Raw genomic sequence first — 23,655 nt, 5'->3', positions numbered from 1 at the left:
TGCAGAAGACATAGTGGAATTGTTCAATGACCACTTTTATTGGAGTATTTCATCCTGGAGGAGTCAGTTTTAATGCTAGAGGGATAGGGCAGGTTCAAGGTTTAGAGGTACAGGAGGAGAGTTTGTTTCAGATACTGAGAACTGTGGATGTCAATAAAGCTTTTCGACTGGATGGTATTTCACCACGAGTTTTGAGAGAATGTGCTAGGGAACTGACAGTGCCTTTAACCTGGCTTTTCAATGAAAGTCTGTCTTCGGCAAAGGTGCCCAGGGAATGGAAGGAGGGTGCAATACCACCCTATTGCATAAGGGTGGTAACAGACTGGAAGTGTCTAATTATAGACCAGTCTGTGTGTCATCAGTAGTTGTTAAGATCTTGGAGAAAGTAGTGAGGGACTGTATACAGCACTGGGCAGATGAGGGCAATGTTATCTGTATGAGTAATGTTATCTGTATGTATTTGTGAAAGGGGATGCTCTTGTTTTAGCAATATGCTAGCCTTTTATAATAAAGTTACAAGAACATTAGATGAGGGAAAGGCATATACTGCAATTTTCTTAGACTTAGCAAAGGCATTTGACAGGGTGCCACATGATAAGCTGATATTTAAATTACAACACATGGGTCTGGATGTCAGATTCGTCAACTGGATTCAGGATTGGCTGTCTGATAGGTATCAGAGAGTTGTGTATGGTGAAGCAGTTTCAAGGAGACAGAAGGTTACAAGTGGGGTCCCACAGGGCTCAGTACTAGGACCTATATTGTTTAACCTTTATATCAATGACATTGCAAGGGGATATTCAGTTGTTTGCAGATGATGCAAAGCTGGGAAGGATTATTAGTAATAGTACAGATGTGGTAGCCCTGCAAGAGGATTTGAATAAGCCAGATAGATGAGGAAATGAATGGGGGTTTCAGTTTAATGCAGCAAAATGTAAGGTCTTGAGGTTTCGGAAACATCGATGGGATGCTGCATACTCTATGGGAGGAGTTATACTGGAGGAAGTTGGGGAGACAAGAGATCTGGGATTGATGATTGATAGAAACCTGAAGTTTAGGGGACATATTGCAAAGGTGGTGAAGGTAACACAGGAGATTGCTGCAATTATGAGAAGGACACTGTCCTGCAGAGATAAGAGGGTTATCATTCCATTGTATAAGTCTCTGATCAGACCACACTTGGATTATTGTTCTCAGATTTGGTCCCCAGGATTTGAAGGGGATAAATTAACTGTGGAAAAGATACAAAGACGGATGACAAAGATGATCTTAGGACTGTACAAGGATAGTTATGAGAATCGGCTGAGGGAATGTGGACTGCAGAGTTTGGCGGATAGAAGAAGGAGAGGTGATATGATTGAGACTTTTAAACTGTTGAGAGGTGGTTACAGGGTTGACACCGGGGAGTTCTTTCACTTGGTTGAACAGTGGGAAGGAGTGATGACAAGAGGCCATCCCTGGAAGTTACGAAAGGAAACTGTGAGCAAGAGGGTGAGGAGTGGTTTCTTTGCATGGAGGGTGGTTGAGCCGTGGAATGCATTGCCTGATAGAGTGGTGAGGGTGGGAACGGTCAATGAGTTTAAGGAGTGGTATGATAGACTTTGTGTTTCTTAGGGGGAACCTCCCCTCGATGAGTCTTTTGACTCCATGGAGGCCTGAATAATAATAATAATAATAATTGGAATATAAAGGTATTCAGATTTGTGATTTTTATATATGTAAAAGATATTTTTTTTTCTTTTCTACTCAACTCCATATTTCATGCTGTAGCTCTAAGCTGTCTCCTAAGGTTGTCATAATCACCATCCTTGTAATCTAAGCTCAGTTTCATTACTTTCCTCACAGAACTCTTCTATGGAACAGACTGGAATTATGGGAAAATTATGATAGTTGTCAGATCAGTGTAGCAAAATGTAAAGTAATGAACTTAGTGCTGAAAAGAGCATATGTTGTAGTGTATTGTATTAGATGAGACCAGGAATTTAGAGATGATGGTGGTTGAAGGAAACATATTGTAGAAATGGGAAAAATATAACAAAGGATTGCTTAGATGTTGAAAAACTAGTAGGATAAGGACGTTATTATCTCTTTTTATAATGCTTTGATGCAATTATATCTGAAATGTTGTACTGGGATGTGAATCATCCATGTTTATTGAGGATGAGGAGGTGCTAAAGAGGACCCAGAGGTAGGTGATCAATATGGTATCAGGTATGTTGAATACTCCTAAAAATAAATTGAAGATCTGAGTTTTAAGAGATTTAATGGGATGGGTGTAGAATTAATTTTTCAGTACATGATAGAACTGGAAAGTATGTCACTCCTTGGAAGATGAGTGAGTATGATTAGTTAGCAAGGATACACTGCCCCATTAGAATGGAGGTGCCCCATTGATGATGTTAATAATAATAATATTAATAAGTGCAAGGAAGTAGAATTGTGTGGGGGCTGTGTATCATAGTAATGAAACTGAGCTCTATGAGTTGGCTAAGATTTGGCATCTATAGGTGGTAGATGTTGGAGTGAAGTTCAGAGGGCATGTTGCAAGTGTCATGAAGATTGTATAATGCATTGCTGCTGATAAGAAGTAAAGTAAAGTAACTATTACTGATAAGGAAGAGGTTGTAACGCTGTTCAAAGCATTGGTCAGACCAAACATGGAACTATTTTGTACAAATTTGGTCACCTGGTTTTATTTCTCATCTGAAGAGAATCCAGAGAAAAATTACTAAAGCATTATTGCAGTTTTGGAATGTTGGTTATGGAGAGTTTGAAGAAACATAAACTGCAGTTTGATGGATCACAAAATTATAAACAGTGTAGGGGATAAACGGATATAGAATGAGAGGTTATTCTTGGAAGTTGTGCAAAAATGTAGGAACAAGGAGTGGATTTTTTTGTTTGTTTGTTTTTTGCATGTAATGTTGAATGCATCATCAGAATCAGAATGGGCTATGAATGCTGGAAGTGAAAAAAAATGTAAAATTCAGCATTATGATGAATATTTTGTTCATCATGGGTCATGATTTTGTTATTATTAATAATAACAAAAATCTTCATGACTTTTGTTATTATTATTATTATTATTATTATTATTATTATGTGACACCTCCAAGGAGTCCAAAGACTCATCGAGGGAAGACACCTACTCTTCAACTCTCTGTCTCCACCACTCAATCCACCAACTACAGTGAACCTCAACTACCATCATCATCTACACCAACGCTATCTATTGCCCACCACCACAACCACCAGTATTTTCACAGATAATCACAAACATCCATGCCCACAGTAGGATTCAAACCTGCAGCCTTTTGGCTGGAGAGCAGATATGCTAACCACTCGACCATCCAGGCCCTCAAAAAAATCCTGATAACTGACTTTCAAACGATAAAGCCCATATAAAATTCCTCTTGCAACGACAAGAATCAAACTTGGGCCTTTTCCAATCGAAGGTCACAATATATCGTCGTTCTTCCAATTGTGCTATGGAGGAACTTAAAGAACTAACCTTGGCAGGGGTGGGATTCGAACCCACGCCTCTGACGAGACTGGTGCCTTAGACCGCTCGGCCATCCTACCTTCCCTTCAAATGAGAAAGCCCATATAAAAGTCTTCTCTTAATGATGAGAATCGAACTTGGGCCTTTTCCAGTTGAAGGTTGCAATACATCGTCATTCTTCCAATTGCACTACGGATAAACTTGGAGGAATTATTATTAATAATAACATCTCTAATCTGTAATTTAAATTCTTTCAAATAATTTCTCATGGCTAGCATTCCATAGTCAGGTATATTATATTTACTAAATTGACCTCCATTCTTGCAAAGAACTGCACTGCAGATCTAAAAACTTGGGTGTGCCACGTGAGGCATTCATTACAGTTTCAGTTAGTATAGTATATCATTGCATGTAGTTTTATAGAAATTTTTAATACTTGTTTTGTCTTTATAGGCTTGTTACTCGCTCTCAGAAATAAGCAGCCAACAATATGACCAGTATACCAAAATTTTTACAGTTAAACTAAGGTATATTTTTTATCGAGAACGTGTAGGTGTGAGGCCTGGTCAGATATCTAAGGTTGTGGAAGGACAAATTACTAGTATGAAGGATGTAGCCAAACTTGGTCTTCCACTGCAACATTCTCCACAGACATCACAACTATTGAAACTAGGTACCCAAAGCTATCAGGATATAAAAACTTTTGTACAGGTAATTTATTTGATGTTTTATTACATTATATTTAAATTATCATTATTATTATTATTATTATTATTATTATTACCTGCAACTCCAAGGAGTCCTTAGACTCATCGAGGGAGGCCCTAAACATCTGTCAAGAAAAACTATTCGGCATTCACACACTATCTATCATAGTTTGCTTCAAACTCATTTACAATCATGGTACCCAACAAACTCTGGCAGCTTATTCCATTCATTCACCATTCTCCAATTAAAAAACGTAGTTCTAGCACCCTTGCTAACTACACTCTTGTTCAGTTTCTATGGATGGCCCCTAGTTCTCCCATCACCAGACCTGTTCTGAAAAATTTCTTCTGAATTAATCTTGTAAAAACTCTTCAGTAATTTGGATGTCTCAATCATATCACCCCTTTTCCGCCTATCAACCAATTTCTGTAACCCACAGATCTTCAACCTGTTCTCGTAAGGTTCATTCCATAGACCAGCTATCATCTTGGTCACTTGCCTCTGGATCCTCTCTACCTCCTCCCCATTAAGAAGAAACCCAGGAGCCCATATCTAGGCACAGTAGTCAAGTTGGGGTCTTATCAAGGCTCAATAAAGAGAAACAATAACTTGCTTATCTCTGCTTGTCAAAGTATTTTTCATAACCAAGTGATCTGATGAGCTGATTTAGCCACTTTTGCTACGTGTCCCCTAAACTTCAACTCCCTGTCCACAAACACACCCAAATCTTACATTTTGCTACATTAAACTGTCATCCATTCTCATTAGCCCAGACTGCCAATCTATTCAAATCATCCTGCAAAATTTTGACATCATGTGCATTCACTATTGCTCTACCGAACTTTGCATCATCAGCAAATAAATGAACAGTTCCTCTCAGATCCTTTCCCATATCATTAATGAACAAATTAAATAGCAGAAATAGTGGTCCAAGAACAGAACCCTGCGGCACACCACTAGTAACAGACCTTCTTTTGGACTCCACTCCTGAATAAACTGTGATATCTCTCCATCAACCACCCTCCTATCCATCTCACCAACCCTATATTCATCCCCATGTGCTGCAGTTTGCTGATTAGAATTCCATGTGGTATCCTGTCAAAGGCCTTAGCAAAGTCCAGCAGTATCACTGTAAATCCATTAACCTTTATCCTGTTCAGCCGTCACTGTATTACTAAACGTGAGCAAGTTACTGAGGCATAAACCATGCTGTCCTCCATACAGTATCCCATTTTTATCTATCCATTTCTGTATTTTGCTCATGATTAATATCTCCAAAACCTTGACAATGATTCTTGATATGCTAATCAGTCTGTAATTTGGAACAGCTGTCTTGGAACCTCCTTTATGCAATGGAATTATTTTCCACTCTTTCCACCCCCTCGAGACTAACCCAGAATGAGACATAAATTAAACAATATGGTCAAGGGAACTGACAATTCCATTGCCGCTTTACGTAAGACTCGAGCTGGTATACCATCCAATCCCACAGATGTATTTACATTAAGGTTCTGTAATATTCACCTCCATTTCATTCACTTCAATTTCTGTATCAGCCATTCATTCTCTCATTCCTGCAATATCACAGCCTGGGTGATATACTCTTGCAAAGTGTTCGCTTAGTGATTCTACTATTTCATCTGATTCAGTTACCTCGCTGCCATCGGCATTCCTTAGAATCATTTTGCTGTATACATTTTTCTCTTACTTGCAGCATATCGAAAGAACTGTTTGGGATTCACTTTAGCTTGCATTGCTAATTTACTTTCATAATCTGCTTTAGCTTTTCTTACCACAATAGTTAATCTTCTGGCCTGTGCTTTGTACTGTTCGTATGCCTGCAGGTCACCTTTCTCCTTAAATTTCATCCAGAATTGTTTCTTTTTTTGCAGCTCAAGCTTAATGGTGTTATTCGTCCATTTAACTCCCACTTGATTTACTCTCCACACTCTAGGTATGCAGTCAGCCATTACCTCCCTCAAACGCTCCTTAACCACTTCCCATGCACTATCAACATTCAGCTCTTGCAGTTTGACATGCCATGGCACTGATCCAAGCAATCTCCTAAGCTTGTATTACTTACCAGCCCAGTAATTCTACATGTCTTAATTGAAAATTCTGCACATTTAGCCACTTCCCAGGTCAAGACTTTATGATCACTCTCACTGATTGGTGGAAATATGGTCATATTCATAATAGTCAATTTCTCAGATGCAGTTACTAGGCCAAGCACTCTCGAACCCCTAGTATATTCCATTACATGCTGACTCAGGCAGTTATCCCTTAGTAACTGTATAAAATTCATTTCCTTCCTCCTATTTGTCTTCTCCTCTCTCCAATCAATGTTACCATAGTTGAAATCCCCCATAATAATTACTTGTCCTCCACTCATTGAGTCTATTTGTCTATGCATACTGTCTCCATCATCTATGCCATCGCCTGGTCTATAGCAGCACCCAACTGTAAATTTTGTTGTGCTGATCTCAATCTCACACCTGATAGCCTCAGATGTGCTATTTTCACTATCCTGAAATTGAACTTCTATTCTCTTTGGCTGCAGTTCATCATCTATCATCAATAACCCCCCCCACCCCATTCTTTTCTCTCTGTCTTTCCTGAACACACTATAACCCTCACATTCTATTCCACTAACTATATCATCTTCTGTTCACCCTGTCTCACTAGTGACAATAACCTGTGGCCAGGAAGAACTAACAAGGCCAAAAATTTCTCCTTCTTATTCCAAATACTCCTGGCATTAGTGTACAGAAAGTGCAGAAGTCCCCTGGCCCCACCCCTATTTTGACATCAGTGAGGCAGCTGAGTGTAAATATGTGTATAATATGCTTGAGTTAGGATGAAAGATAACAAACCAAAATGGGATAGTTAGTATAAGGGGACTTCTGCACTTTCTGTCCACTTACACCCTCCCTAAAAGATCTAGTTTCTCTGATTCTGCACATCCACTTTCACTTCATTCAGCAACAAAATTTTCCAGTCTCTGAACACCAAAGTAAACTCGATATTGCATGTATGCTATGTTGACATGAATATTTGGATATTCCTTGCTTTGCCATATGGATTATGCCTATCTCATCCCAGTAGTGATCAAACTAGAATGCTTGGTTTGGAGGCTAGACCATTGCAAGAATGGTACATTCACTGGTGGTCATACTGAAAGACACACAACACATAACTCATATTATCACAAACTGGTGGAAAGTGTAATCAGGATCAAAGAAGGACCAATAATAAAGCTGTGCATAATTTGATTCCTCTGAAATGAAGTGCTGTCCCAATATCTATTTCAACACAGTGTATCAATTATTATTATTATTACCACTAGACCTCCATAGATTCAAAAGACTCATCATGGGAACGACACACTGTCACACACAAAACTGAGCTCTCCGTTGAGTTATGCATTCCAGACAACCACTCTCCATGCAAAGAACCTGATCCCCACTCCCTTCCTCACAACCTCCTTATACAGTTTGCAGAGATGGCCCCTTGTTCTACCCAATATCCCATTCTATGAAAAATTTCTTCCACATTAATTTGGTAACAATCCCTTGCCAACTTAAACATATCAATCATATCTCCTCTCCTCCTATTCAAGAAGCTTTGCAAATTGAATTCCCTCAACCTGTCTTTATATCCAACATCTCAATTACCACCTCAGTCAATCTTATCTGGTCCCTTTGTAATGTATCTACATCACCATGAAAACCATTTGACCAAATCTGTCCACAATAATCCATATTAGGCCAGATCAAAGCTTTATACAAACCATAACTTTTTATTTCTGCATCTGCATAATTACAATAATCTAATGTCATGACTTAACAACAATTTATGTAGTGGGACCCCTGAACTTCAGGTCCTTGTTCACCACCACCACTCCCAGATTTCTTCATCAATCTCCTTCAAAATTTCTGCAGTAAGTGTATACTTTACGTCCTATCATTGCCTATGAAATTTCAGAAATTTGTTACTCTCTGCAGCATTGAACTGATAGTTCAATTCACTTGCCCACTCATGAGTGGGTAAGTGAGTAGATGTTACGCTGCTGATGCCGATAATTTGTGGCCAAGTTGAGCTAACAAATGCCCAAAACTCTTCTTCTTTATTTCTAATGCTTCTGGCATCAGAGGTATAGCAGTTGTTCACAGTTCATTTCTGCAATCACACTTATTGACCATGGGTAGCTAGACACATGCTTACTTGCATCCCCTGCAACCAATATCTCTAGTTTTCCTGATGTTGCACTGCCAACCTCTTGCTGAAAAAATTTTCTCCAAACATCTAACTCTAAAAAACCATTGAAATTCAGTCCATCAGGCACATAAATCCTCACATGCTCAGGTTAGAGTGAAATTGTCAGAATGCAACATTTGATGAAACAGTTATTGTTGGAAGTTTTTTCCCATTTGGTTAGACCATAATAAATTTAGTTTAATCCTTTATCCAAGTGAAAGCATCTTCAGGACCGAGGCAACTCTTGGTAAAAGTGGACCAAGCTCTCATCCCACCTTGTCTTATTATCTCCCATGATGCAAAGCACATCTCCTTGCAGACATGTATAATGCTATGCATTAAGGGAAGGGCCACTACCCAGACCGGTTTTGACCTTTATTGAGGTCTCGTCAGTGGAAGCTAGACCTAGAGGTGGTGATAGTAAGACAGAAGCAATGGAGAGGTCATATTTATCTATACGAGTTGCTAAAAGGTGTCTCACCTTATTATTAAATTACTCTGGATTTAGAGAAAGATGTTGGAAGTTTTTTTCCCACTTGGTTAGACTATAATAAATTTAGTTTAATCCTTTATCCAAGTGTAAGCAAACAAAGTTTGCACCTGAAGTATCTTCAGGACTGAGAGCAAGGAGATGTGCTTTGCATTATGGGAGATAATGCAAAGTTGTACTTACAACTCGCTTGATGCATGGAAACAACACACAGTACAAGCAAGAGGACTCTCAATCTTGCATATTAACATCAGAAGCATCCGAAAACATTGGTTATTGTCACAGGCTTATCTGAGGAATTACACCGGAATTATTGATATATAGGTCCTAACAGAAGTATCCATAACTAATGACGAAGCGACTGCTTTCCAAATTCCAGGCTTCCAACAACATAGATCATGCCGCCAAACAAAAAAAGGGGGTGGAATATTAATATTTATCGAACATAAATTAATAGCAAAAGAAACGGCCTATCAATTTGAGCATGCTGAAACCCTTTGCCTCGAAATCACTAATACCACAAATAGACAGCATCCCATAATACTAAATGCAATTTACAAGCCACCAAACTTAAACATGATAAAATTCTTGCACAAACTCAATTGCTGGCTTTCATGCCAAGAAATGTGCTCAACCGAATACCTAATGATAATCGGTGACATAAACATAAATATTGCAAACGAAAACCAGAACAACACTGTACAATACCTAGACACCCTATCCATGTATAATCTAATATGAACAATAACATCATGTACCAGAGAAGAAATATTCTGAAATACTATCACTGCTTCCTGCCTAGATCATATAAACGTCCGCGCACCACCAAACAGTTACACTGCATCAGTCATAAAATGCAAAGTAGCAGATCATTACTTCACGGCTCTAAACCTGCACACTAAGACAACATCCATGCAACACCCCACAAAAGAAAAGCAACACAAAACAATAATAGACGAAGAAGTAGTCAACCACAAAATAAGAAATACCAACTGGGAACACATGGCATCAGATTCAGCAGATATCTTATACAACAACATTAAACTCGCACTGGAGGAAATATATAAGAAAGCTGAAAAGAAAATCAGAATTCGCTCAAAAACAACCCAAAATCTTTGGATAACACAAAACTTAATCCTAGAAATACACAGAAAGGACGCTCTATGGAAAGAATTAAAGCGATATCCAAATAACAGAGCCTTAAAAACCAAATATAAGATAACATGGAATCGTCTTACAATACAAATAAGAAATGCAAAAAGAAACTACTACAGAGACAAATTAACCTCTGCACAAAACAACATGAAACAAACCTGGCATCTGATCAACGAGATGTTAGATTGTGTTCCCAACACCACCACCTCCGAAACCATAAAACACAGCTTCATGAAAGACGCAAAACCTATCCAACAACTAGCAAATGACTTTAACCAATACTTTGATATTTAACCAATATCATCCCATAACAATCATTCTTCTTGCACTTGCCAAACTCAACTGTCTAAACATCTCCTAGTCCCCACCCCTCTGTGCTTCTGGGTCGGTAGCAACACCCCACTAAATACTTTGTCTTGCCCACCTCTACCTCACACCATATGCTTTCAAAATCATTAGTGTCACTGCTTTCCAATGCTTTCACTGTTAGAGGACTTAGGTTGTCACTTATCATAAGCAGTACTCCACCACCACGCTTTCCCTTCCTATCCTGCCGAAGAATGCTGTACCCAGCGACTTCTGTTCCTGTTATTATATCCTCTTCTGACAACCACATCTCAGTGATCCCAATAATTTTTGGCCAGGCTGGTGCTATCTGCACCACCAATTCCTCTCCCTTATTCCAGATACTCCTGGCATTAATATAAAGCACATAAATGCCGTTATTTCTATACCCAGTATTATCCCCTCTAGACTCCACTTTGCTCAGTGTTACCTGATGTTGTCCCCCCCCTTCTCCCAAGTAGCCATTCCCACAAGAGGCCACCCCTGCTACCATCCTCCCTGGGACACACTGACTCGTTCAGAACAGCAATCTTTCCAGATGCCTACATCCTTCCTCATTCAAATGTAACAATTCCTATCTGTCCTCAAATGCACTCCAAGCATCCACATATTCCAGTCCTCTCTTGTCACACATTCTAGCTATTATGTCATTCAATATTACTTCTCTTCTGCTCAGCTCATCATTATCATACCTAGGCAACATGCACACTATCTTTCCCCTCTCTTCTTCTTCCGTACAGCCTCAAGCAAAAATCTCATATCTCTCGCTGCCCAACTTACATTACCACTTACATTATCAAGTCATTTGTTCCTACCATCACAATCATCTCATCCACTCTTTCACCTCTCTTAATTGCCATAGCCACACTTTTGAGTCCTCATACATTATACCTCTTACCATTCCCTCTCTCCTATTGTATCCATTCTCTCCTCTTCTTTCATTCCCATACGTCTCTCTCATCCCCTCTCCTCTACTTCTCCTATTCTCTCTTCTAGCATTCCCATACCCCTCTCTCCTACTGTTTCCATTCTCTCCTCTTCTAGCATTCCCTCTCTCCTACTGTTACCATTTTCTCTTTTTCTAGCACACCCATACCTCTCTTTCATTCCGTCTTTCCTACTGTTTCCATTCTTTCCTCTTCTAGCACTCCCATACCTCTCTCATTCCATCTCTCATACTGTTTCCATTCTCTCCTCTTCTAGCACCCCCATACCTCTCTCCTGCTGTTTCCATTCTCTCCTCTTTTATCATTCCCAAAGTTCTCTCCTCCTATCATTCCCAAAACTCTCTCTCTATCCCCTATTCTGATTCGCCTTGCATTTTTCTCTTCCATTTTCCTACTCTCATCTTTCATACTTCTCCTCTCATTCACAAGACATTCCACCTCCTCTTTCAACTCATCTATCTCCTTCTGCAGGTCAGTCGCTCTTAATAGAAATTCACTCTCCCAAACCAAACCATCTCCTAAACTTTCACAGTCACTCATGCCTTCCACACTATCAACTATTATTTTCTTATTTCTTTCTTCATTCTCTCCTATCACATCATTTCCCGTTCCTGGAGAAACAAGGTCGATTATTAATATATCTAATGCATTTATTTCCTCCCACTGACTGCACTTTATGCACCCCCCCCCTCACAAACCACATATCCAATTCCCGAGACGCATACATGCAGCAAGTACTGAATGCCGAAAAGTCCCTTATTATATTACTTATAATAGAGTTCTTAAATGGCAGAGGACTTGGCGACACGTCATTTGTGACTGCAGATGAATCTGCCATCATTCCTTACTGCCGAGGAATTACTAGCGCAATCGTTAATTATTCAATATAGTGTCAAAATAAGATGAGACACAAACTGAAAATAAAATAAAAAGTACAAACAATTACAAGCAAAACGAAACATTTAAGTACACTAAATATAAATAAATAAAATGAAATAAAACTAAATAGAACTAACCATTGAAACCGAATGAACTCTAACCAACCTAAAGACTAATTAAATAAAACTAAAACTTTCAAATAATGTTTTTAATGGTTCCAAAAGTTGTTCCTTTCCTGCTTTTAAGAATTCTGCATGTGTTTGATCACTGCCAGGTGCTTTCCTAGTTTTGAGTTTTTCTATGCCATCTACTATTATTTCTTTGATAAAGATATTTGTTTCCTGTTCCATTTCAATGGCTGGAATCGTAATATGGTGGGAGCTGTTTTTATTATATAAATCTTTGAAGTATTTTTCCCATCTGGCCATTCTTTTTGTTTTACTTTCAATTAGTTGTCCCTCTTTGTTTTTGATCATTATAATTTTTGTTGTCCATTGTCTTACTAATTTGGTCTATTTGTTTATATAATCCATGAAGGTTATTTTCTTTTGATAGCTTTTCTGCCATTTTGCATTTTTCTTCTAACCAGTTATTCTTGTCTCTTTTAACTAGTTATTCTTGTCTCTTTTAACTAGTTTTCTAATTTCTCTGGTTGATCTATTATATTCATTTCTGTTATAGTTCTCTTTTAGTTTTATGCTTTTCCTTTGATCGCTTAACCATTTTACTTCTTTCGAGATCCAATCCTTTTTACTTCCTCTTTCTGTGTAACCTATTGTTTTTTCTGCCGAATTTAATATTATTTCCTTTAATTTGCACCAGTGTTCTTCGATGTTTATATTCTGTTTTGGTAGTTCCTTCAGGTTTTTATCTAGTTCTAGTTGATATTTTCTTAGAATATTGTTGTCTTGTAGTTTTTTTACATTCAGTCTCCTTTTGATTCTTAAAGTCCTTCCAGATTTTAACTTTATTCTTAGGTTTGCTAATACTAGCTTATGGTCTGATCCACAATCTGCAGAGAAGGATCTGCAGTTTAGGATACTTGATTTCCATCTTTGGTTTACAATAATGTAGTCTATCATTACTATATTTGGCAAGAAACTCTCTGATTTCCAATCTTTGAGTTTCTTATTCGGTTTTAAAACAATGTGGGATTTAATATCCCCTTAATTTAAATAATGTTTATATTGCCGAAATGAAGCTTATTAGCTCTTTATATTTAAGTAGCTATCATATTCTTGGTTTGTATGTCTAGTGATATCCATGTCCATTTTCTTTGGGGTTTTGGATGTTTAAAGAGAATCTTGGTTATTGTTAGTCTATTATTTGAGTAGAAGTTTAGCAGTCTTTCACCACGTACATTTCTTTCTTCATACCCGAACTTTCCAATTACTCTTGGCCAGGTATCCCAGTCTTTGCCTACTTTTGCGTTTAAGTCCCCCATTACAATTAGGAGATCTTGACTTGATGTCTGCTGTACTGCTTTTTGCAAATCTATATAGAACTCCTCAATGTCTTCTTCTGTTGATGTCGACGTTGGTGAGTATACTTGAATAATAGTTAGTGATCCAGTTGATGTTTTAAATCTTGCTTTAATTATCCTAGGTGAGATAGGATTGTAGGACAATAGAGAGTTTTGAGCCTTTGGTTTTAATATAAGTGCTACTCCTTCTTGGTGTTTGTTGTCCTCCCTGCCTGAAGTTAAGATTTTGCACTGTCCATGGCGGAATTCTCCTTTTCCAGTCCATCCGGTTTCGCAGAGTCCAGTCACTTCCCATCAGTAGTTGTCTAATTCATGCAGTAGTATTTCCAATGCTCCTTCCTGGTGAAGAGTTCTTACATTCCACGTTCCTATGCTTGTTATGTTTTTACTGTCTATTAGATGATGTTTTGTTCCAATGGCATATTTTTTGCCTTCACTATCTTGGTTTCCTAATAGTGGGCGTGACCCTTGTTTGACCAGGCGATGGTTGATCCGGCATGTATCTTTAGGTTGGTTCATTCGGTTTCAATGGTTAAGTTTTTGTCAACCACCACTCCTTGATCTGAATTCAGCCACTTTTTTTAGTAGATAGCGGAAACTACAGTTTGAGAGGAAAGAGTCACCCCCTCACCCTCGAGTTGCCCTAATAGCACTGGGGGGGGGGGGGGAAGGAGCAAGAAGTAGGAGAGAGTAGAGGGAAAGAAGAGTAGAAGACCAGTCTCTAGATATGATATAACAAGTGTATATTGTATGAAGTAAGATCAGGTCTAGCTTGGGTATCTCGTGTTTGCCATGCCTGTACTCACCAATGTGAGCCCCTGAGAATAGTGGAATAATGGTAATAGCAAGTTACATGAAGAGTATAATGAAAAAGCCAGGAAAGTGACTCAATTAGTAAGAAAACAAAAGTGCAGTATGAACAGAAATTAGCAAATCAGGCAAAGAAAAATCCCAGAGAGTTTTTTTGATATGTGGCAAGTAGAAGAAAGAATGATCATGGTAAGATGATGTTAATGGATGAAAATGGTAGAATGGTAACTGCTGCAGAAGACATTGTTGACATTTCAGTGATCAATTTATAAGGATGTTTCATCCTGATCAGGGTGGAATCTTGAGTAACTTAAGTGTAGAGGACATAGGAGAGGATGGCTTAATTGTGAGTGAGTGAGCAGGAGGTAACTGCTAATAAATAACCTTGTTGTTAATAAAGCAATAGGATTTGATGATATATCACCATCCATCTTAAGGGAATGTTCCAGGAATTGACAGCATCATTGGCCTGCCTGTTTAATAAGAATCTTACAACAGCACAGGTTCCAAGGAGTGGAGAGAAGGTAAAATTCTTCCACTGCATAAAGGTGGTGATAAGGTTGTAGCTTCAAATTATAAGCCGGTCTGTATATTAGGAGTTGTGGCGAAGGTACTAGAGAGAGAGATTGGTGAGAAGTATGATACAGAAATGGATTGATAACAGCAGTATATCTCTGTGGTTATCAACATTGGTTTGTTAAAGGTAGATCATGCTTTACTAACTTACTTATGTACTATAACAAGGTGACAAATACCTTCGACAGGGGAGATGCATATACAGCGTGTACTTGGATTTTGTAAAAGCTCTTGATAGACTGCTACACGAGAAACTGTTAAATAAATTGAAACAGATAGGGTTGGATAACAGACTTCTGAGTTAGATCAGTGACTGGCTGTTAGATAAGTATTAGAAAGTTGTATATGGAGGTGCAGTATTCTGAAAGAGGAAGGTCACTAGTGGTGTATTGCAGGGGTCAGTTTTGGGACCATTGTTGTTCAATTTGTATGTTAATGATATTGGAGTGAGTTTGACTAATGATATGCAGCTGTTTGCAGAAGATGCAAACCTGGAAAGAGCAATGCAGAGCCAAGCAGATGTTATGGCCTTACAAGAGGTCTTGAATAGATTGCATGAATGGGCAGGTAAGTGAAACTATCAGTTCAATGTTGCAAAGTGTGAGGTTTTGAGATTTGGTAAGCAACAATGGGATGCAATGTATACACTTGGTGGGGAAACCTTAAAGGAAGTAGAAGAAATGAGAAATCTGGGAGTGGTGGTGGACAAGGACCTGAAATTCAGGGGCCACATTGCACAAGTTGTGAAGATGTCACATTGGATAATGACAATGATGCATAGGACCCTGACATGCAGACATAGAGAGGTTATGATGCCATTATATAAGACTTTGATCAGGCCTCATATGGATTAGTTTGCACAGATTTGGGTCACTGGGTTTTCATAGTGATGAGGATATGTTGGAAAGGTTCCAGAGAAGATTCACAAAGGTGGTCAGTGGTCTTTGGAATGTGGAGTACAAGGACAGATTGAGAAAATGTAAATTGCAGAGCCTTATGAATAGAAGGAAGAGGTGGGGGGGGGGATATGACTGAGACATATAATCTAGTCAGGGGTTGTTATCAGGTTGACACGGAAGAGATTTTTCATAGAATGGGAGAGGAGGGTAAAACAAGAGCCATCACTGGAAAATGTATAAGGTTGGTGTGAGCAGAGGATTGAGGAGCAGGTGCTTTGTATTTACAGTGGATGGTGAGTGGAAAATGCATTGCCTGAGTGTGTTGTGAATGTAGACACATTGAATCAGTTTAAGGCATGGTTAGATGAGTAGTGTGCAATAATGTCTTTTCATCCATAAAATTCATTCTATACATTTATAATCTGCACATTAGTCCTGCTGCAAAAATCTTCTCTTTTTACTCATTAGCGATCATTGCCCCTCTCAATTCTCTTTTGTCATATTGAGGCACCTGGGAAGCATGTTTTGGCACTTTCTCATTAAGTACACATCTTATCATCAAATCTCCATACAATACCTTCTTCATACTCCCAGTTTCCTACACTTTTCTTCTTTTCCTATTCACTTTTTCTTTCATTCTCCCTTCTTCTGTACCACAATCCAATTGTTTCTCCAGTCACTTGAGCTCACATTTTTCCCTGTAAGGACTCTGCATAAATGTGCTGTTTTTCTCTTCACTGTTATCTCATCGTTCAGATTACTTTCAGCTACTTCTTTCACATCATAGTTAATACACTATCATTCACTTCTTCCACTACATTCTCTACAAACCTTTCACTGAGCCTTACATTGTTAATATAAGTTCATCATCATTAACAACAACCATGGGTCCAATGCCCGTAGGTGTCTACTGCCATCTTGATATGATTCTTCCATTGCATTCTGTTTTGTGCAAGATGACTCAATTTGTGTATAGAGTTTCTGCACCATTTGACGATGTCATCGCCCTATTCTCTGTTTGGTCTTCCTCTTTGTTCTTTCCTTTAATCATTCCAAACAGCAACGTTTTTAATTTTCTCTCATCATTCATTCTACATATATGGCCAAATAGATGTAGTTTCCTTCTGATTATTTTCTGGATCAAGTTTTCTTTTGGTTGTATTCGTCTTTAGATTTCCTCATTGTTCACTTTCTGTATCCAGCTTATTCTCAAGATCTTTCTATAGCACTTCCTCTCAAATGCCAATATCCTCCTTTCAGATTCTCTCAGGAGTACCCAGGCCTCGCATCCATAGAGCATGCTACTGAAGATACAGGTTTCTACAATGTGCAGTTTAGTTTGCACCTTTATAGCTTGGCTCTTCCATATTTTGTCCATGGCTTTTAAAATAGTTGTTGCTCTGGCTATTCTAATTTTTATCTCTTTTTTGGGGTCCAAGTCATGCATCATGTGGCATCCAAGATATGTGGAGTGTTCCACAGTTTTCAGTTGAAATCTGTCTATCGTAACTCTGTTCAGTAACTCCTGTTGTCTGAATATCGTTTTAGTTTTTTCAAAGTTGGCATTTAGTCCATATCTTTTTCCTTCTGTGTATAGTGTTTGCAGTGTCTGTTACAGCCTTGCTGCATCGTCTTCAATCAGGATAATGTCATCTACAAAGCAGAGGTAGTTTATTCTCATGCCATTTATTGAAATGCCTCCACCTTCTTCTTTAATCTTATCTACTGTTCTTCCCAGATTGGTGATATTGGGTCCCCTTGTCTTGTGCCTTGACTAGTGGCAAACCAATCTCCAGTCTCACCTGCTATTCTGATTTTTGTTTGTGCTTGGCTGTTTATATCTTTCAGCAGGCGGATCAATTTATTGTCCACACCATTGGATTCCAAGACAGCCCATGTTATATTTTGGTCAATATTATCAAATGCTTTTTGGAAGTCCATGAAACAGCAATATATCTTTTTGTTCTTTCTTCGAGCTTTCTCTTCTATTAATCTTAGTGCGAGTATTTGTTGCACTGTACTTCGATCTTGTTGAAATCCGGCTTGCTCATCCAGAAGATGTTCCTCCTTATGCCCTTTCAGGCGTTCTGTTAGTATTTTCATCAGCACTTTGCCAAGATGACTCATTAATGCAATAGTTCTGTAATTGGTGCATTCTAAAGCACTGCCTTTCTTATGAAGAACAACCAAGACCAAATTTTTCCACTCTTCGGGGGGCATACTATGAATCTCCATATTTCATTACATAGCTTATGTATTTCTTTTTCAACTGATTCTCCCCCATATTTTAGCATCTCACCTATTATGTTGTCATTTCCAGGATTCTTGTTATTCTCGAGATGTTTTATAGCCTTATTCACCTCCTCTTCCAAGATGTCATTTTCAAAGATCTCTGCTGGTGGAGAGATTGCTTTTAGTTCTTTGATTACTTCTGTCAGTATCATTTAGTTGATTTTTATATAGTTTGCTGCAATATCTTGTCCATCTGTGTATGATTTCTGTCTTGTCTATCAATACTTTACCATTTTTCATCTTTGATTGCTACTGATCTTGTTTGCCACTTCCTATTGACATTTCTTATAAGTTTGTAGACCTCTCTAGTTTTGTGTTCTCCATAGTACTGTTCAATGTCTTTGCACTGGTCTTCCAACCATTTGGTTTTATCAGATCTTGCTGCTTTCCATACTTCATTGCATTTTTGATGGTATAACTCATCTCCTGCCTCTGGATTATCTCTTTTAAGTTTCAGTTCTCTTTTCTCTTGTACCAATTTTAGGGTTTCCTGAGTTATCCATTTCTTGTTGATCTTTTCTCTTTCAGGAATTACTTCCTCTACTGCTTTTTTTAGCACTGTAGTCAGTCGTTCTGCTCTTGTATTTATATTTTGTTTTTCACTTGGGGTCTTAAGCTTAGTTTCCAATGTTCTGATATGCTGTTCTTAGCCTGTCTTCATTTAGTTTTGAGATGTCTCTAGCTTTCTGGAACTTTCCTTTGTACTTCTGTTTCAGTTTTAGTTGAAGGAGCGTCACGTCCATTTATGACAATCTTTTTATTGGTATTTGGTATTGCAAATCATCACGTTGTTATCCATGGCAAATTCCAGAAGCATCTCTTCACGTTCATTTTTTTCTCCATATCCAAATTTTCCCATAACCTTTTCCCACTCTGTTATTTTTGTCAATCTATGCATTCCACTCTCCTCCAATGATGAGTATATCCTACTTTGGCACCTCATCAATTACTAGTTGTAGATCCCTGTAAACTCATTGTTTTCATCTGCACTCTCTGCAGTGGGCACATATATTTGAATGGTTGTGATATTAAATGGTTCGGCACTGAATCTTGCAACCATTATTCTTTCACTAACTGGTTTGTATCCTATCATTGCCTGACAGGCCTTGTTACTTATCAGGAAACCTACGCCTGCTTCATGCTTACTTTCATTTCCTGACAAGAGAACTCTTCCACCATTTGATTCTCCTGACAATATCCATCTCATTTCTGAAATACCCAATATATCACATCTGTATTTCTTCATTTCTGCTTGAAGCAACTGCAATTTTCCAGTTGCCCAGAGTGTACGGACATTCCATGTCCCAATTGATATTCCATCCTTTACAGGCCTGAGTTCGATTTTTTTGTCTTTGTTTTCAGTAACTGATTTTTCGATCCAACCCTAATATTAGTTACTTTGTTATTATCATAATTATGATCATCGTAGCACCGAAAAAAATACCATCTGAAGAAATAATGATACAGGTAGAATGTGGTATCCACAACCTTCCCATTCATATTGCTAACAGTATCAGACTGGATGTAGCCAAAGTTCTTACCAAAGCTAAATCACCAAAAACCAACCTATCTAAAGAAGAACTAAAAGCTCTACAAGAAATGAAGAAACAGCAAAATAGTAATCACCAAAGCGAATAAGGGAAATGCCACTGTGGTTCTCAACCAAACGGACTACACAGGTAAGATTTCAACTTTACTGTTAGATCGTTCTACCTACCTCCCCATTGAATATAATCTCACCAGCTCCCAAATCAGAACACTCCAAAGACTCCTTAAGAAGGTTACTTCTTGGCCTGAGGAAGTGACTAGCAGACTAAAACCTTTTAGCTCAGATCCCCCCCCCCCCCCGAATATATGGACTACCAAACATCCATAAGCAGAATGTGCCATTACGTCCCATTGTGGATGGCATTAATTCTCCCCCCCCCCCTACACACATACAAATTAGCCAAACATTTAGTCAAAGTGCTCACATATACTGGCAATACACCATCACACATAAAAAACTCAGCCCACTTCAAAGCCAGTATAGAGAACCTCTCACTTCAACACACTGACATAATGGTCAGTTTTGAGGTCCCCCTCCTTATTCACAAATGTCCCACTCAAAGATACCTTAGATCCAAGATACTAAGCCTAATTTCCTCCCAATATTTCAGCCCTATTTCAGTTCACCATGAACTCAGGCTGTTTCGTTTGGCAAGGGAAATTCTACAAACTGATAGAGGGCCATGGATTCTCCACTCTCTCCACCCCTGGCAAACTTCTTTATGGAGACTTTTGAAGAAAAAGCCTTAAGCTCAGTGCCACAAAACCCACTGTCTGGCTACGTTACGTGGATGATGTGTTCGCTATTTGGCCACATGGCTTAGACATGCTCCACAACTTCCTGACGCAATTAACAATCAACACCCAGAATCCAGTTCACCTTAGAAAAGGAAAACAACAACAGTCTCCCTTTTCTAGACACTTTGATTACACGCCAGCCTGATGGATCCCTAGTTTTTTCTGTTTACAGAAAACCAACCCATACAGGTGGATACATTCACCAGCACTCCCCCCTCTCACAACAATACGGGATTATAAAAACCCTATATAACAGGACTATTATAACTCAAACATTATTTTAATTTTGTCTTCTTCTATGAGTTTTCAGGTCTTGTTTGTTAACTAGTGTTCACCCCCCCCCCCCCATTCTTTGTACTCAAACAGTCTCTTGCTATCTCATTATGTATTATCCTAATTTTTTTTTCTTTTCATTTTATTTCGATCATGTCTTCTGGACATTCTTCTTTGTCACTTTCTAGCTTCTCATTCTTCAAAACATGAGATCAGTTTTTATACTAATAGAAACATTTTCCTTTATTTCTTTAATTTTTAATTTAGACAATCAAATCTTGTTTTTAAATTCTGATTTTTAATATTTTTACTCCTATGCAGTTTTAATTTAAGTTTGGTTCTCACCAAGTAATGACCAGATCCAACATCTGCCTAGTTTGACATTAGAATTACCCTTGATTGCAATGCGATCAGCTTTTATTAATATTATTATTGTTATATTATTACAATTGTTATTATTATACAGGTATCTTTATGGAGTCAAAAGACATTGTTGCAGACCAATGCTAACCATTATTCACACATTACCGATCATACCTTTCATTAAGCTTGTTCACCGTCAGGGCACTCACAATTACCTATGGCAATTAATTTCACTCTTTCACCACTCTCCAAGCAAAAAATCTAGTCCACACACCCTTACACAACTTCCAGAAGTGATCCGTAACATGTTATCTCCCTACTCATCATGTATTGAAAAATTTCTTTTGTATCAATCTTATAGAATTTTTCTAGTAACTTATGTTTAGTTACTAAACATAAGTCACTAGAAAAAGTAACTTATGTTTATCTTATCATTCAGTGACATTCATGGAATTATATATATATAATTATTTTATTTATATTTATTAATTTATTTTTAGACCACCTAAACAAGTGTCATAAAAAATCTCTTTTACCTTCGAACTGGAATCCAATGACTGCCTCCCCTTTTTAGACCTGAACTTACCAGAGGTGCTGAGAGTATTAAAATCTCAATTTATAGAAAGCCTACTCATGCTGATAGATACCTTCATGCTTCCTCCCATCACTATCCCCCACAAAAATTTGGTATTATTTCCACCTTAGCTCACCGAGCAAAATCTTTACTTACAGAAGAAACAGAAATTGAAAACGAACTCCTTTTTCTTAAAAAAACTTTTATTAATAATGGTTTCTCTCCTAAGAAAATTGACAAATTTCTTTCCCCCAGTCACTCAACTACTTCTGAAGATCCCTCTTCCTCCAGAGCCTTCACATCTTTGCCTTGCATCAGCTCTCTTTCACCAAAACTGGCAAAAATTCTCAAGAGGTTTAACTTCAGAAATTGCTTCACTACGCTCCCAAAACTTCGTTCAATACTTAGTAAACCTAAAGAGAAACATCTTCCAACTTGGTTTCCAGGAGTGTACAAGATTTTATGTGATTGTGGAAAGCCATACTATGGTCAGACTGCTAAATCCATCCTTCTACGTTTGGAAGAACACTGTAAAGATATTTCCTATAACAGGACTAGAGCCAGCGCGCTCTCTCTCTCTAGCCACGTTCTCTTTTCAGTTAACTCAGACAAAGGCCGCCAACACATTGTGAACTGGACTCAAACTTCTAACATCCATGTGTGCTATGATGCACTCGAGAGAAAGATTGTCGAATCTAGAGAAATTTCTCTAGATTCGACATATCAATAACAGCCTAAGTTTCAATCTCTCAGACTCACACGTTGCCTCTGTTCAGTATTGGCGCACTCGCGACAGCACGTAGTATACGTTTGTTTGGAACTCAAGCTTGCTTTTTGTTTTCAAACACGCTACTGTCTTTTTTGTACTTGTTCTGTTATTACATTAAGTCTGTGTAATTCTTTATATATTTCTTTGGTTGTGATACCTGAAGATGTTGATCAATTCAACGAAATTAGTAAACTAGTAGTATCTTTTCAAATATATCATGTCATCTTTTTTTCTCTCAGTATCAGTCATTAAAGCTTTTTCATAATATTCCAACCGAGTAAAAATGAATTCTGAAAGAAAAAAAAAAAAAAATATATATATATATATATATATAAAATAGTTAAGATGGAAATCTGAATAACCTGAACAGTATTAATAAATCTGGATAGTATGGTGATTCTTAATTGATGTTAGTTCTCATTTTAATTTCAGGTAGTTGAAGACGCTCTGTTCAGACTAGTTGTACACCGAGATCGTGCATTTAGTTATAAAACCGAAGAAGTTCAATTGAATGTTAGAGATGAATATTTTATACAGCAAAATAAAGATGGAGTGGTAGAGAAGCAACTTGCATGTGTCAGAGTTTACTTTTTAGCATTTATTTCAGGTAAGTAAAACAACATATACATTTTGCTAGTTCTGAATGTTATTATTCAAAATGAATACAATATATGCAGTGGCATATTTAGGTATAGGTCTGGGCCCAGAGCGGCAAATTTTTAGGGGGCTATGGAAATTTCCAGGCTCTCATTTTTGTAATTATAACATGTTCCTTATATGCTGCATCTACTCACAAGTAGAAAATTTTTTTTTTCCCTCATTGTAAGCTTGGTCTGCAAGCATATTGGCATATAATCAGATTCTGCATAACTATATAGACCGAGACACGTGCACGGAAAGCTACTGTATTGTTGTCGGTAACTTGACACAAAGGCAATAGGGATCGTGGTCAGGAGAGATTGATGCTAATTAATTTTGTGTCAATAT

General features: G+C 38.0%; 1 protein-coding gene across 1 annotated transcript in view; it reads left to right on the top strand.

Annotated features, from left to right (window-relative positions):
• Positions 1-23,655, top strand: part of LOC150105077 (uncharacterized) — a 252,392-nt gene that overhangs the window by 67,508 nt on the left and 161,229 nt on the right. Inside the window, exons 2-3 of the mRNA XM_090395112.1 lie at positions 3,956-4,213; positions 23,101-23,275. Of these exons, the coding sequence (XP_090251238.1) occupies positions 3,956-4,213; positions 23,101-23,275 (433 nt within the window). The remainder of the gene's footprint in view (positions 1-3,955; positions 4,214-23,100; positions 23,276-23,655) is intronic.

This window comes from Typopeltis vanoorti, chromosome 7 (assembly GCF_054136105.1).
Source record: "Typopeltis vanoorti isolate ZY-2024b chromosome 7, IOZ_Tvanoo_1.0, whole genome shotgun sequence".
Classification (NCBI taxonomy): domain Eukaryota; kingdom Metazoa; phylum Arthropoda; class Arachnida; order Uropygi; family Thelyphonidae; genus Typopeltis; species Typopeltis vanoorti.
The sequence above is the reverse complement of the archived record's forward strand: the minus strand, read 5'-3'. Positions and strand labels throughout refer to the sequence as shown.